The 14,109-nt window shown below is 42.9% G+C and overlaps 1 protein-coding gene across 1 annotated transcript in view; it reads right to left on the reverse strand.

Moving 5' to 3' along the window:
- LOC124140327 overlaps positions 1-14,109 on the reverse strand; it is a 30,097-nt gene that overhangs the window by 4,878 nt on the left and 11,110 nt on the right. Inside the window, exons 8-15 of the mRNA XM_048383719.1 lie at positions 10,991-11,069; positions 8,972-9,147; positions 7,505-7,581; positions 6,560-6,702; positions 4,731-4,827; positions 3,099-3,303; positions 2,492-2,606; positions 1,492-1,639 (exon numbers count right to left, since the gene is read on the reverse strand). Coding sequence (XP_048239676.1) covers positions 1,492-1,639; positions 2,492-2,606; positions 3,099-3,303; positions 4,731-4,827; positions 6,560-6,702; positions 7,505-7,581; positions 8,972-9,147; positions 10,991-11,069 — 1,040 coding nt within the window. The remainder of the gene's footprint in view (positions 1-1,491; positions 1,640-2,491; positions 2,607-3,098; positions 3,304-4,730; positions 4,828-6,559; positions 6,703-7,504; positions 7,582-8,971; positions 9,148-10,990; positions 11,070-14,109) is intronic.

Below are 14,109 nucleotides of genomic sequence, written 5' to 3' on the forward strand. Positions count from 1 at the left end.
TATATAAACATTTCAGGCTGTCAGCATAAACCACAAAATTTATCTTTCAAGGCTGTTTTTTATCTCACCAAAATAACATTCTATTAAGTGCCCCCCATTTCTAATTTTGATAGCACCCTGGGCGCTTATTACGTCGAATACGGTAACAGTATTTATGTGAATTTCTTTCACAAACTGTGTCACGATGACTCATGTTAAAGTACAAGGCCCACTCACAATAGCAAGTGACTTTGTGCAAATGTGCCTCTGTTCACCTAATGGGTGCCTGATATGCACCCATTAGACAGCTTGGGTTGTATACTCCCCAAGGAGTTGAGAATGATATACAAACGGAACCACTGGTTTGGAAACAAATAAAACCGCATTTGAGCAGATACTAGTGCCTGGATACCTGTGGTATATAAATGTATGATATATAAAGTACCTGGATACCTGTGGTATATAAATGTATGATATATAAAGTACCTGGATACCTGTGGTATGTAAATGTATAATATATAAAGGGCCTGGATACCTGTGGTATATAAATGTATAATATATAAAGTGCCTGGATACCTGTGGTATATAAATGTATAATATATAAAGTGCCTGGATACCTGCGGTATATACATGTATAATATATAAAGTACCTGGATACCTGTGGTATATAAATGTATAATATATAAAGTACCTGGATACCTGTGGTATATAAATGTATAATATATAAAGTACCTGGATACCTGTGGTATATAAATGTATAATATATAAAGTGCCTGGATACCCGTTGTATATACATGTATAATATATAAAGTGCCTGGATACCTGTGGGATATAAATGTATAATATTTAAAGTACCTGGATACCTGTGGTATATAAATGTATAATATATAAAGTGCCTGGATACCTGTTGTATATACATGTATAATATATAAAGTGCCTGGATACCTGTGGTATATAAATGTATAATATATAAAGTGCCTGGATACCTGCGGTATATACATGTATAATATATAAAGTACCTGGATACCTGTGGTATATAAATGTATAATATATAAAGTACCTGGATACCTGTGGTATATAAATGTATAATATATAAAGTACCTGGATACCTGTGGTATATAAATGTATAATATATAAAGTGCCTGGATACCCGTTGTATATACATGTATAATATATAAAGTGCCTGGATACCTGTGGGATATAAATGTATAATATTTAAAGTACCTGGATACCTGTGGTATATAAATGTATAATATATAAAGTGCCTGGATACCTGTTGTATATACATGTATAATATATAAAGTGCCTGGATACCTGTGGGATATAAATGTATAATATTTAAAGTACCTGGATACCTGTGGGATATAAATGTATAATATTTAAAGTACCTGGATACCTGTGGGATATAAATGTATAATATATAAAGTACCTGGATACCTGTGGTATATACATGTATAATATATATGGATGGATGGATGGATGGATGGATGGATGAATACAGGCCCCACTCACATTGACAGCTGGAACTGTGGTTGTAGTGTCAGGATGATACCGCCCACCATGGACATGAGGAGGCCGGTGAGGCGGATCTCGGACACCACCTCGCTGTGCACCTGGGCAAACAGCAGCACCAGCAGGCCGCCCACCAGCGCCCACATACCTACAACATAAGGACACACATACAGGGGGTGGATGGATGTATGCTTGATGTGTGGGTGGAGGTGTAAGTGGATGGGTTGATGCCATGGGTGGATAGAAGAATGGATGTCAGACTGAGTAATATTTCAGCAATATCATGAAGCGGGACACCAGAAATGGGCTTCACAAATTGTACCATGTTGGGAATTGAACCCGGGTCTCCGTCATGACAAGCAAACACTTTAACCACTAGGCTACTCTACCGCCCCAGTGGATGATAGATCCATGGAGGGATGAAAGGATGAATGGAGTAGTGTGTGGATGGAGTGAGTGAGTGGGTTGGGTTTTGAAGTGTGGATGGATGGATGGATGGATGGATTGGTGTGTGGATTGGTGTGTGGATTGGTGTGTGGACTGGTGTGTGGGTTGATGCGTAAGTTGGTGGATGGCTGGCTTGGTGGAAGGGAACATGGATGGATGACAGGATGATGGATTGACGGATGGATGGACGGATGGATGGATGACAGGATGGATGGATAGATGGATGGATGACAGATTGGATGGATGGATGGACAGACGGACTGATAGGTGTGTGAATGGAGGGATGGCTTTGTTGATGGGTAGATGGATGGATGAGTGGACGTGGAAAAGAAAGGCTAGCTCTGTGGGTAGGTGGGTGTGAGAATGGATGGAAAGATGGAAAGCAGATGAATGGATAGGTGGTCACTGATGGATATGAAAATACATCGATGGATGGGTAGTTGGGTGAACGGGTGGTTGAGTGAGGTTTGGGTGGGTGGAAGGATGTAAGGAAGAATTGCAAGCTCTGTGTATGACCTGTTGTAGACACTGGACAGCTGACCAACCGACTCACCTATGAGCTCTGTGTATGAAGGCATGTCCTGCCACAGGTTGTAGCACAGCACGGTGAGGACCGGGAACGTGTTCATGGCCAGAGACACCAGCAGGAACACCAGGTTCCTGGCAGCCTGGAACGACAAAACACCTTCAGTCTGCCGGTGGACAACACTCCAAGACTGCACTCCACACCTTCAGTCTGCCGGTGGACAACACTCCAACACAGTATGCAAGTGCGACTGTGTATGTGGCTGTTTGTTCTAGTCCAGACCAAAGCCAATTTCATAGTGCTAGCCCAACAAGATACCATGCCATTTATCATGGATATGCCACTCCTACACAGGATACTGACTTTGAGCCATGGCGTGGCAGGGTAACAACAAGTATCATCTTTTAACGTCTTATGGTATGATGCAGCCAGGGATCAAACCACAGACCTTCCGTTCTCCGGGCAGATACTCTATCCACTAACCACGGAGGCCAATTTTGGGTTGAACATACATGATTGCAAAATAATGAATTTTCAGTTTGGAGAATATTACTTTGCGATATATCAGACACATTTGATTTGAAATCACTTTAGAATTATTCTGTTTTCAATCCAGAGTGTTCACATATTGTACCTCATTTAGGGGAACTGCTTCTCGGGGTTCGTACACAAAACTTTGTAAGATGGCGAAGGTGAGCAGAAAGAGTCCGGCATGGTTCAGCAGTCCCAGTTTGTCCTTGAGAACGAGTTCCGTCAGCAGACATGACACCCCCTTGGTGATGTGGACAGACGAACAGAACAGCACCGAGCCCAGCCACAGCTTGTCGGAGTGGTGCAGTCTGGGAAGAGACGACCATGACAACATATACAGAGAAACCAACGAACTAGGAGGGATGTGTGGGGTAATGATTGATTGAACTACTGATGCACTGGCCTCACTCCAATACAATACATCAGAGGAAAGTTAGAATATCAACAGGTAACACTGATGCAGTCCTACACTATTTTGAAAGATGTAACAAACCAGAAAAGAAGGAAAACATCACTTTACAGTTTGTTTACCCAATTATATTTTTAAAGGGACTTTTGAGAATCCATTCAGGTCAATTCAGAACTTTCTATTGCACAATAATTAGAACTATCTCTTCTAACTCCTGACAACTTTCCATGGCAGCTTTAAGCTTTAGAATCATGGAGCATGCTGGCAAGAACCAGACATAAACTGAAGGTGGAGTAGCCCTGTACAGTGAGGGAGCGGGTATGGGTTTACACCACTTTCAGCAATGTTCCAGCAATATCAACCATGTGGGGAATCAAACCTGACACTTTGTGTGTAGAGCGAACACATTATCCTCTAGGCTATCCTAACTGCCCCAGCTCAATACAGAGGAACATTGATAATACACACGGACATAAACTATTTAGAGAGTCCTGACTGACGGTCTATATATTATCATATAATATAAGTCAGCTACGCGATATATCAAAAAGAACAATGAAGAACGAAGTGTGGTGTATGTCATGATGAAACATTGTTCTGTTATGACGTCAATTCTGGAGATTCAAACATGTGCTTGCAGCTTGATTACGTTGTACATTGGACGACATTATTTTTAAGCGGGGAGCCTCCAGTGAGTTGTTACCCACAGATGAAGCTGGGCAACGCAGATAAACGATGAATGCATCCAAAAGCAGGAGAGATATGACAATCGGTATTGGGAGAAAAGTTACGGGTTATCAAGGTGAGAATTGTGAGGATATGTGGAAAATACCCACCTGTGCATAAAATGGACTTTTCCGACATTGCAAGAGGTCGGATTCTATTGAGGGAGTCATCATTATTAGAATACAGGTATCTGGTAAATGTTGTTAAAGCTTGTACATCTTTGTACAGGCTGTACAAAATGTTGATATCTCACATAAGAAATTAATGATGAGTGGTAGTTGTTTATCGCACAATAATTTGTGAGTTGTGTTTAACGCCGCTTTTAACAGTATTAAAAGTGATGCAGGTCTCAGGCATTTACCACTTCGGTGAAACCAGTGAGCACGGGTATGGTGCTGACAAACTTAGAAACATTATCAGGAGGAACCCGGATTTGAACCCACAATCATAGGTTTCTGGCATGTCCAAGGAAAGCAACTCTGTACAGCGAATAGTGTTGCCTTTAACGACTGGGCCACCCGTGCCCCCAATTGTGAATATAACCTTATAATTATGATAACATGACATTTTTGTCTCCCCTGTTTTATCCAGCAGCCTCACCTCTGCAGCATGTAGGTAGCCAGCACTGTGGTCATCACACACAGGGAGAGGCTGTAGAGTCCGGCACCATGGAGGGCAGTCTCACACACTGTCAGCACTGAAACACCAACATCACCGTCAGCACTGAAACACCAACACCACTGTCACAACACAATATCACTGTCTCACACACCGTCAGCACTGAAACACCAACACCACCATCAGCACTGAAACATCAACATCACCGTCAGCACTGAAACACCAACACCACCATCAGCACTGAAACATCAACATCACCATCAGCACTGAAACACCAACATCACCGTCAGCAATGAAACACCAACACCACCGTCAGCACTGAAAAACCAACATCACCGTCAGCACTGAAACACCAACACCACTGTCAGCACTGAAATACCAACACCACCGTCATAAACACACCATCACTGTCTCACACACCGTATGCACTGAAACACCAACATCACTGTAAGCACTGAAACACCAACACCACTGTCAGCACTGAAATACCAACACCACCGTCATAAACACACCATCACTGTCTCACACACCGTATGCACTGAAACACAAACATCACTGTAAGCACTGAAATACCAACACCACCGTCAGCACTGAAATACCAACACCACCGTCATAAACACACCATCACTGTCTCACACACCGTCAGCACTGAAACACCAACATCACCGTCAGCACTGAAATACCAACACCACCGTCAGCACTGAAATACCAACACCACCGTCATAAACACACCATCACTGTCTCACACACCGTCAGCACTGAAACACCAACATCACCGTCAGCACTGAAACACCAACACCACCGTCACAACACACGGTCAGCATTGAAACACCAACACCACCTTCACAACACACCATCTCTGTCACACCATCTCTGTCTCACACACCGTCAGCACTGAAACACCAACATCACCGTCAGCACTGAAACACCAACATCACCGTCAGCACTGAAACACCAACACCACCGTCACAACACACGGTCAGCATTGAAACACCAACACCACCTTCACAACACACCATCTCTGTCACACCATCTCTGTCTCACACACCGTCAGCACTGAAACACCAACATCACCGTCAGCACTGAAACACCAACATCACCGTCAGCACTGAAACACCAACACCACCGTCACAACACACGGTCAGCATTGAAACACCAACATCACCTTCACAACACACCATCTCTGTCACACCATCTCTGTCTCACACACCGTCAGCACTGAAACACCAACATCACCGTCAGCACTGAAACACCAACACCACCGTCACAACACACGGTCAGCATTGAAACACCAACACCACCTTCACAACACACCATCTCTGTCACACCATCTCTGTCTCACACACCGTCAGCACTGAAACACCAACATCACCGTCAGCACTGAAACACCAACACCACCGTCACAACACACGGTCAGCATTGAAACACCAACATCACCTTCACAACACACCATCTCTGTCACACCATCTCTGTCTCACACACCGTCAGCACTGAAACACCAACATCACCGTCAGCACTGAAACACCAACACCACCGTCACAACACACGGTCAGCATTGAAACACCAACACCACCTTCACAACACACCATCTCTGTCACACCATCTCTGTCTCACACACCGTCAGCACTGAAACACCAACACCACCTTCACAACACACCATCTCTGTCACACCATCTCTGTCTCACACACCGTCAGCACTGAAACACCAACATCACCGTCAGCACTGAAACACCAACATCACCGTCACAACACACCATCACTGTCACAAAGCTGTGAATACAAAGCAGGATATGTCTAGCTTGGATACTTACACACGGACTGAAGACACAGCAGGAAGCCAAACAACTCCTTGTTGCCATGGGAACCAATGTACATGCACACAAGGCAGACAGCAAAGTTCCCACACAGGACCACGTAGAAGATGTTGAGATGAACGCTGTGTAGCAGATAGAAGCTGGACCCATCAAGGAGAAACACAACAGGATTAGAATGACTAAGACAGTGATGACTAATACTGACCCTGACTCCAATGTCAACCAATCATTGCACAGATACCTCATGTTCACTGCAACGATCTTCATGCTCATAGCTCTAACTCGAACTGTAACGTTGCAGAGAAGTTTTCTGAATACTTTAGAGGATGATACACAGAACCTCCCCCGAGTGTCTTTTGAAATGATACACAGCCAAACACTGTTGTGTCGACCTCGGATAACTCGAAGTGTTTCCCTTTAACTTAGACACAACAGTGTTTTAAATCAATCAACACGATCTGAAAAACTTTAAAAAACTCCCAGGTCGCATCAGGTGAACTCAAAGGATGTACACTTCTGTTTTAGCCAATCAGATGTGAGCTTTCTAAAGTGATTCAGCTCCATTACGGTTTAAATAATGTCAACACAACCTGCCGTCAGTCCTGTCTGGTACATAAAGAATCCGTCCCCTGTCTTTTGATATCAAACAGATTTCAACGTTTTCAGTTTGTAAACAGTAATAAGAACTGTCTTGTGTGTGAAATGTACAGCTAACCAACCTCAGTGGCGAGTGAGTAGTGATGTCATGACGGTAACCGATGACATCACAATGGTCTGCAAAGCATTGTAATGCAATTCATAGTGATATCCCCTAGGAAATATTGCTTGATCTCACCCAAGCGATATGTCCTGTGGAGGACAGTTTTGTGTGATAAAATTTTTTCTTGTGAATGAGAATGATGAAGATGAGAATAGAAGTGGCTGTCTCCGTCAGAAGGATACGTGAGATGCCACGGTAGCACCATCATCCAGAAGCCCAGCAGGGAGGCAAGGCCGGCCATTAGAACCACGGCTGGAATCTGAAATGAATGACTTGTCATGAGCACACCGCATCAGGTCCCGAACAGCAGGAGGATAAACACTCGTTATCTTCCAGTTGGAACATCACGAAAATGATTCTTGAAAAAATTAATAATTAAATATAAAGTATATTCAAAAATATTTAGTAAATGGTTCTTGAAAAAATTAATAATTAAATATAAAGTATATTCAAAAATATTTAGTAAATGGTGTCCCTTCCTTCCCTATTTACACCATCCCTCACACATTCCCTACCTTAATCCTTCAATTCATCACTCATTCCACATCACTCACTCACTCATTCATCCTTCCTCACCCAACCACCTATCCATCGACTCATTCCAGTCACTCAACAGCCCTGTCAGCCAGTCATGCACTCCTTTAATATCTTACTCAATTCATTCCATCATTCGCTCATTTCACCTCTCACTCATTTCTCCTCTCACCCATTCCATCTACTCCCACTTCCATCTACTCACCCATCCTTCATCTACTCATCCATCTACTCAACCATCCTTCCATCTGCTCACCCATCTACTCACCCATCCTTCCATCTACTCAACCATCCTTCCATCTGCTCACTCATCCTTCCATCTACTCAACCATCTACTCACCCATCCTTCCATCTACTCACCCATCCTTCCATCTACTCAACCATCCTTCCATCTGCTCACTCATCCTTCCATCTACTCAACCATCTACTCACCCATCCTTCCATCTACTCACCCATCCTTCCATCTACTCAACCATCCTTCCATCTGCTCACCCATCCTTCCATCTACTTATCCATCTACTCACCCATCCTTCCATCTACTCATCCATCTACTCAACCATCCTTCAATCTACTCACCCATCCTTCCATCTACTCACCAATCCTTCCATCTACTCACCCATCCTTCCATCTACTCACCCATCCTTCCATCTTTTGTTTATTTGTTTGTTTATTTTGTTGTTTAACGCCGCATTCAGCAATATTCCAACTATATGATGGCGGTCTGTAAATAATTGAGTCTAGACCAGACAATCCAGTGATTGACATCATGAGGATCGATCCACGCAATTGGGATACGATGACTTGCATCAACCAAGTCAACAAGCCTGACCACCCGATGCTGTTAGTCGCCTTTTATGGCAAGCTTGTGTTGCTGAAGACCTTTTCTACCCCGGATCTTCACGGGTCTCCTTCCATCTAGCATCACACAGTCCCTCTGTCACCCTCACAGTCACCCTCCCCTCCAATTTCCCACTGACTCCACTCATTCCATCACTTACTCATCATTCCTTCTCCTTACTCACTCACTCAACTACTCACGCTGTCAGCAATCTTTCAGCCCTATGAGATGCGCCACAGTAAAGGTGTCAGTTCCATGATGTGTCAACTACACTCACCCAATATTTCTTGACGCCCAGGAAAAGACCTAACACTGCAAATGCGACGATGGCGATGGGCAGCCATGGCAGGAAGTGGGACGAGAGTCGATACTGCTGCAGCACTGGGTAACAGAGCAACGTCGCCAACATCCCACACACCCAGCGAGCCCGCGTCACAATGGTATACGGATAGCCTAAGTCAAGAAACCATTCTCAAATTGGCAGCAGGATAACAGTTGTCAAGAAATTACTAGGGCTGGGACGATACACCCACTGTGCGATGTGATACATATCACGATACCTTACTCACGATCCGATATGTAACACCATACTTGCATGTGCTCTTATCTGTGGTGTGTAAGCCATCTTTTTCATAGACAGGATGTCAAAATACCTGGCACACTGACCCTCTACAGTTGGCAGTGTTGGCGCAACAAATGAAAATATGTATGTTTTCACTATTAACTTACGCTACTGATTAGTGGAACAGTTATTAAAGCAAACATTTAAGGTCAGAATAGATATTTTTACCTAGTGTGTGACTGTGATCGATACTTGTATCGAGAAATAAAAAATCACGATCCACCGATGCATTTGCGTATCGTTCCACCACTAGAAACCACCACATATTTATAGCACAGGTATGGTCTCAATCTTCCACCTGTGTAACAACCAATCACTATCTGACATCGCAAATGTCTGGGCAGGTCATTAACCAGCTTGCTATGATGTTGGAGGGAGTCACGGGTGGCCCAGTCGTCTAAGGCGCCGCGATTCGCTGTGCAGAGTTGTGTCCCTTGGGCACGCCAGAAACCTATGATTGTGGGTTCGAGTCCCGGTTCGCCCCAATTTTGTTTATAGGTTTGTCAGCAACATACCCGTGCTCGTGGGTTTCACCGAAGTGGTAAACATCTGAGACCTGCATCACTTTGGGTTTTCCTCCCACATTAAGCTGACACACCGTGATATAACTGGTATACTGTTAAAAGCGGCGTTAAACCCAACTCACTCACTCACTCACTCCACCTGTGTAACAACCAATCAATATCTGACATCGCAAATGTCTGAGCAGGTCACATGATGTCCACAGATAAACACGGGGGAGACATCAACTTTGGAGAATCAAAGTGAACACACGAGACGCAGGAGGAGCATTGATACACTTTGAATATCCAACATGAGAGTTGACCACAGGAAATGTGTCTGTACTAAATAATAAACATGACTAATCCTATAATCAAAGTCTGAATGAGTAACGCTCCAATATGTTAATCCTGCATCAGTCATTAGAACTTTTTTTTGTTAAGGTCACATTCAGTAATATTTCATCCTGTAAATAATCAAGTCTGGACCAGACAATCCAGTGATCAATATTGTGAGCAACAATCCATGCTGTTGGAGGACAATGACATGCTTTAAACTAATACCCCCTTCATATGCACAACATTTATTAACGTAAGTAATTTTGCACATGTGTAACTATACATACGTGCATATTTGTAAATTTACTATACGTTCACATGAAAAGCATCTAAGGTGTGTAAATAAAGTATGTAAATTGTGTAAGACACACATATTCGTCAGTCTGTTTACGACTTTCAACACAAAACAGGCTTTTTTCCAATCAAAGTTGAGTTACTTTACCAAAAAATGTTCGCGTGAAGCAACATGTGTTTGATTTAATTTGTACACAACGTTTTGACTGCTTGAAACCAAAAGAAAACACTGTCCGCTCAAATCTGTATATACACATAAAAGTTTGTTTGGTGCTGGCAAAAGAACAGATATTAATTAGATCATCCTCTTACGTTGACATAAACGTTCACATTGCAACATATACACACAGTGCAAATTTACATTTAAATTTGCACCTGCTCCAGACATGATGTAAATTTGTTCCTGGTGTAAATATAACACATGAGTAAACGTGTTCACAAGTGTACTCACGTATGTATTTCTACACACGTATGCACATGTACACACATATGTATAGAGGGGCATGTGAACGGGGTATAAGACAGGTGTGCTCCCGCTTACCTGCGTACTCAAACAGTTGCCTGACACTCAGCAGCGTGGCCAGGAACAGACTCAGTGACACCACCAGGCCTAGCTCCAGCTGGAACAAGCATCACCAGAATACAGAATGGAAATACACAAGTTAGTCGTCTCAGGCTAGAGTTTTCTTTGTTTGTTTGTTGTTTAATGCCGCACTCTCAGGCTGGTGGACAGGCGTGAACTTTGAAGGCTGAGTTCCAAGATAAAAATTATGTGACTGAAATTAGTTAGTTACTAGAGTTACCTGCCCTTGGTATGTGCACCTAAGAGTGGCATAATAAACATAATACATTTTTTACATAACTGTACATCAAGAATTCTATTTTGATGGTGAGGCTGACAGATAATTCTGTTGTTTGTTTCAATCCATGCCTTCTTCCTGCCAGCATGCTGGACCTGTTTATGGAATTTTTGCATGCAACAATTTACACAAAGCTGAAGTAGAGGACTTACAAAATTAATTCACTCAGGACAGTGAGTGAGAGAGTGAGTACGGTTTTACACCACTGTTAGCAATTTTCCAGCAATATCAAGGTGGGGAACACCAGAAATGGGATTCATACATTGTACCCATATGAGGAATACAACCCAGGTCTTGATGAGTGATTGCCTTATCCACTAAGCTAACCCACCGCCTCCATACTTTATAGACCCGAGTAAGCAGTGTCATGTTTCGATGAATGCTTGAACGAATCACTAGGCTAACCTACTGCCTCCATACTTTATAGACCCGAGTAAGCAGTGTCATGTTTCCATGAATGCTTGAACGAATCACAAGGCTAACCTACTGCCTCCATACTTTATAGACCCGAGTAAGCAGTGTCATGTTTCCATGAATGCTTGAACGAATCACTAGGCTAACCTACTGCCTCCATACTTTATAGACCCGAGTAAGCAGTGTCATGTTTCGATGAATGCTTGAACGAATCACTAGGCTAACCTACTGCCTCCATACTTTATAGACCCGAGTAAGCAGTGTCATGTTTCGATGAATGCTTGAACGAATCACTAGGCTAACCTACTGCCTCCATACTTTATAGACCCGAGTAAGCAGTGTCATGTTTCGATGAATGCTTGAACGAATCACTAGGCTAACCTACTGCCTCTATACTTTATAGACCCGAGTAAGCAATGTCATGTTTCGATGAATGCTTGAACGAATCACTAGGCTAACCTACTGCCTCCATACTTTATAGACCCGAGTAAGCAGTGTCATGTTTCGATGGATGCTTGAACGAATCACTAGGCTAACCCACTGCCTCCATACTTTATAGACCCGAGTAAGCAGTGTCATGTTTCGATGAATGCTTGAACGAATCACTAGGCTAACCTACTGCCTCCATACTTTATAGACCCGAGTAAGCAGTGTCATGTTGCGATGAATGCTTGAATGAAGATACACTTCAACCACTAGGCTACCCCAGCGCCCTTACTCAGGACAGATTTGTGGAACTGCAAAAACAGTGATTATCTAATACTGTACCATACCAAAATGGAAGAATAAGAATTGGCCTAAACCACAGAACCACTTTTTCAGCCAATCATTGGACTGTGGTACTATACTCTGTTCAAGCACTTCATCAGTACATCTTACCGACACATCTTCTATAAAAACATGACTGTATGAACTGAGGTTTTATATAGGAACAAGGTCAACCATAAAACAGAAACTAATACACATAAATAACACACATGTGGAGTTGTTTCCCAGCCATTGTTCCACTGACAACCAATGGTGTGTCAACTCTGTGGAGGAGGACTGACCAAGGCTGAAGATTCTATCAAGGATCTCTGGCTGAAGATACTTTCAAGGATCTCTGGCTGAAGATACTTTCAAGGATATCTAGCTGAAGATGCTAACAAGGATTTCTGGCTGAAGATGCTATCAAAGATCTCTGGCTGAAGATGATAACAAGGATCTCTGGCTGAAAATACTATCAAGGATCTCTGGCTGAAGATGCTATCAAGGATCTCTGGTTGAAGGTGTTATCAAGGATCTCTGGCTGAAGATGCTATCAAGGAACTTTGACTGAAGATGTTATCAAGGATCTCTAGCTGAAGATGCTATCAGGATCTCTATCTGAAGATGTTATCAAGGATCTCTGGCTGAAGATGGTACCTTTACTGGCTGAAGATGCTATCGGTGGTTGAGGAAGCTATACAGTGAATGACTTACCAAAGATCTCTGGCTGAAGATGCTATCGGTGGTTGATGAAGCTTTACAGTGAATGACTTACCAAAGATCTCTGAAGATGCTATCGGTGGTTGAGGAAGCTATACAGTGAATGACTTACCAAAGATCTCTGACTGAAGATGCTATCGGTGGTTGATGAAGCTATACAGTGAATGACTTACCAAAGATCTCTGACTGAAGATGCTATCGGTGGTTGATGAAGCTGAACAGAGGATGACTTACCAAAGATCTCTGACTGAAGATGCTATCGGTGGTTGATGAAGCTATACAGTGAATGACTTACCAAAGATCTCTGACTGAAGACTCTATCGGTGGTTGATGAAGCTATACAGAGAATGACTTACCAAAGATCTTTGACTGAAGATGCTATCGGTGGTTGATGAAGCTATACAGTGAATGACTTACCAAAGATCTCTGACTGAAGATGCTATCGGTGGTTGATAAAGCTATACAGTGAATGACTTACCAAAGATCTCTGACTGAAGATGCTATCGGTGGTTGATGAAGCTATACAGAGAATGACTTACCAAAGATCTTTGACTGAAGATGCTATCGGTGGTTGATGAAGCTATACAGTGAATGACTTACCAAAGATCTCTGACTGAAGATGCTATCGGTGGTTGATAAAGCTATACAGTGAATGACTTACCAAAGATCTCTGACTGAAGATGCTATCGGTGGTTGATGAAGCTGAACAGAGGATGACTTACCAAAGATCTCTGACTGAAGATGCTATCGGTGGTTGATGAAGCTATACAGTGAATGACTTACCAAAGATCTCTGACTGAAGACTCTATCGGTGGTTGATGAAGCTATACAGAGAATGACTTACCAAAGATCTTTGACTGAAGATGCTATCGGTGGTTGATAAAGCTATACAGTGAATGACTTACCAAAGATCTCTGAC

This window comes from Haliotis rufescens, unplaced genomic scaffold (assembly GCF_023055435.1).
Source record: "Haliotis rufescens isolate VD_foot unplaced genomic scaffold, xgHalRufe1.0.p SCAF_5, whole genome shotgun sequence".
NCBI classification, from domain to species: Eukaryota; Metazoa; Mollusca; class Gastropoda; order Lepetellida; family Haliotidae; genus Haliotis; species Haliotis rufescens.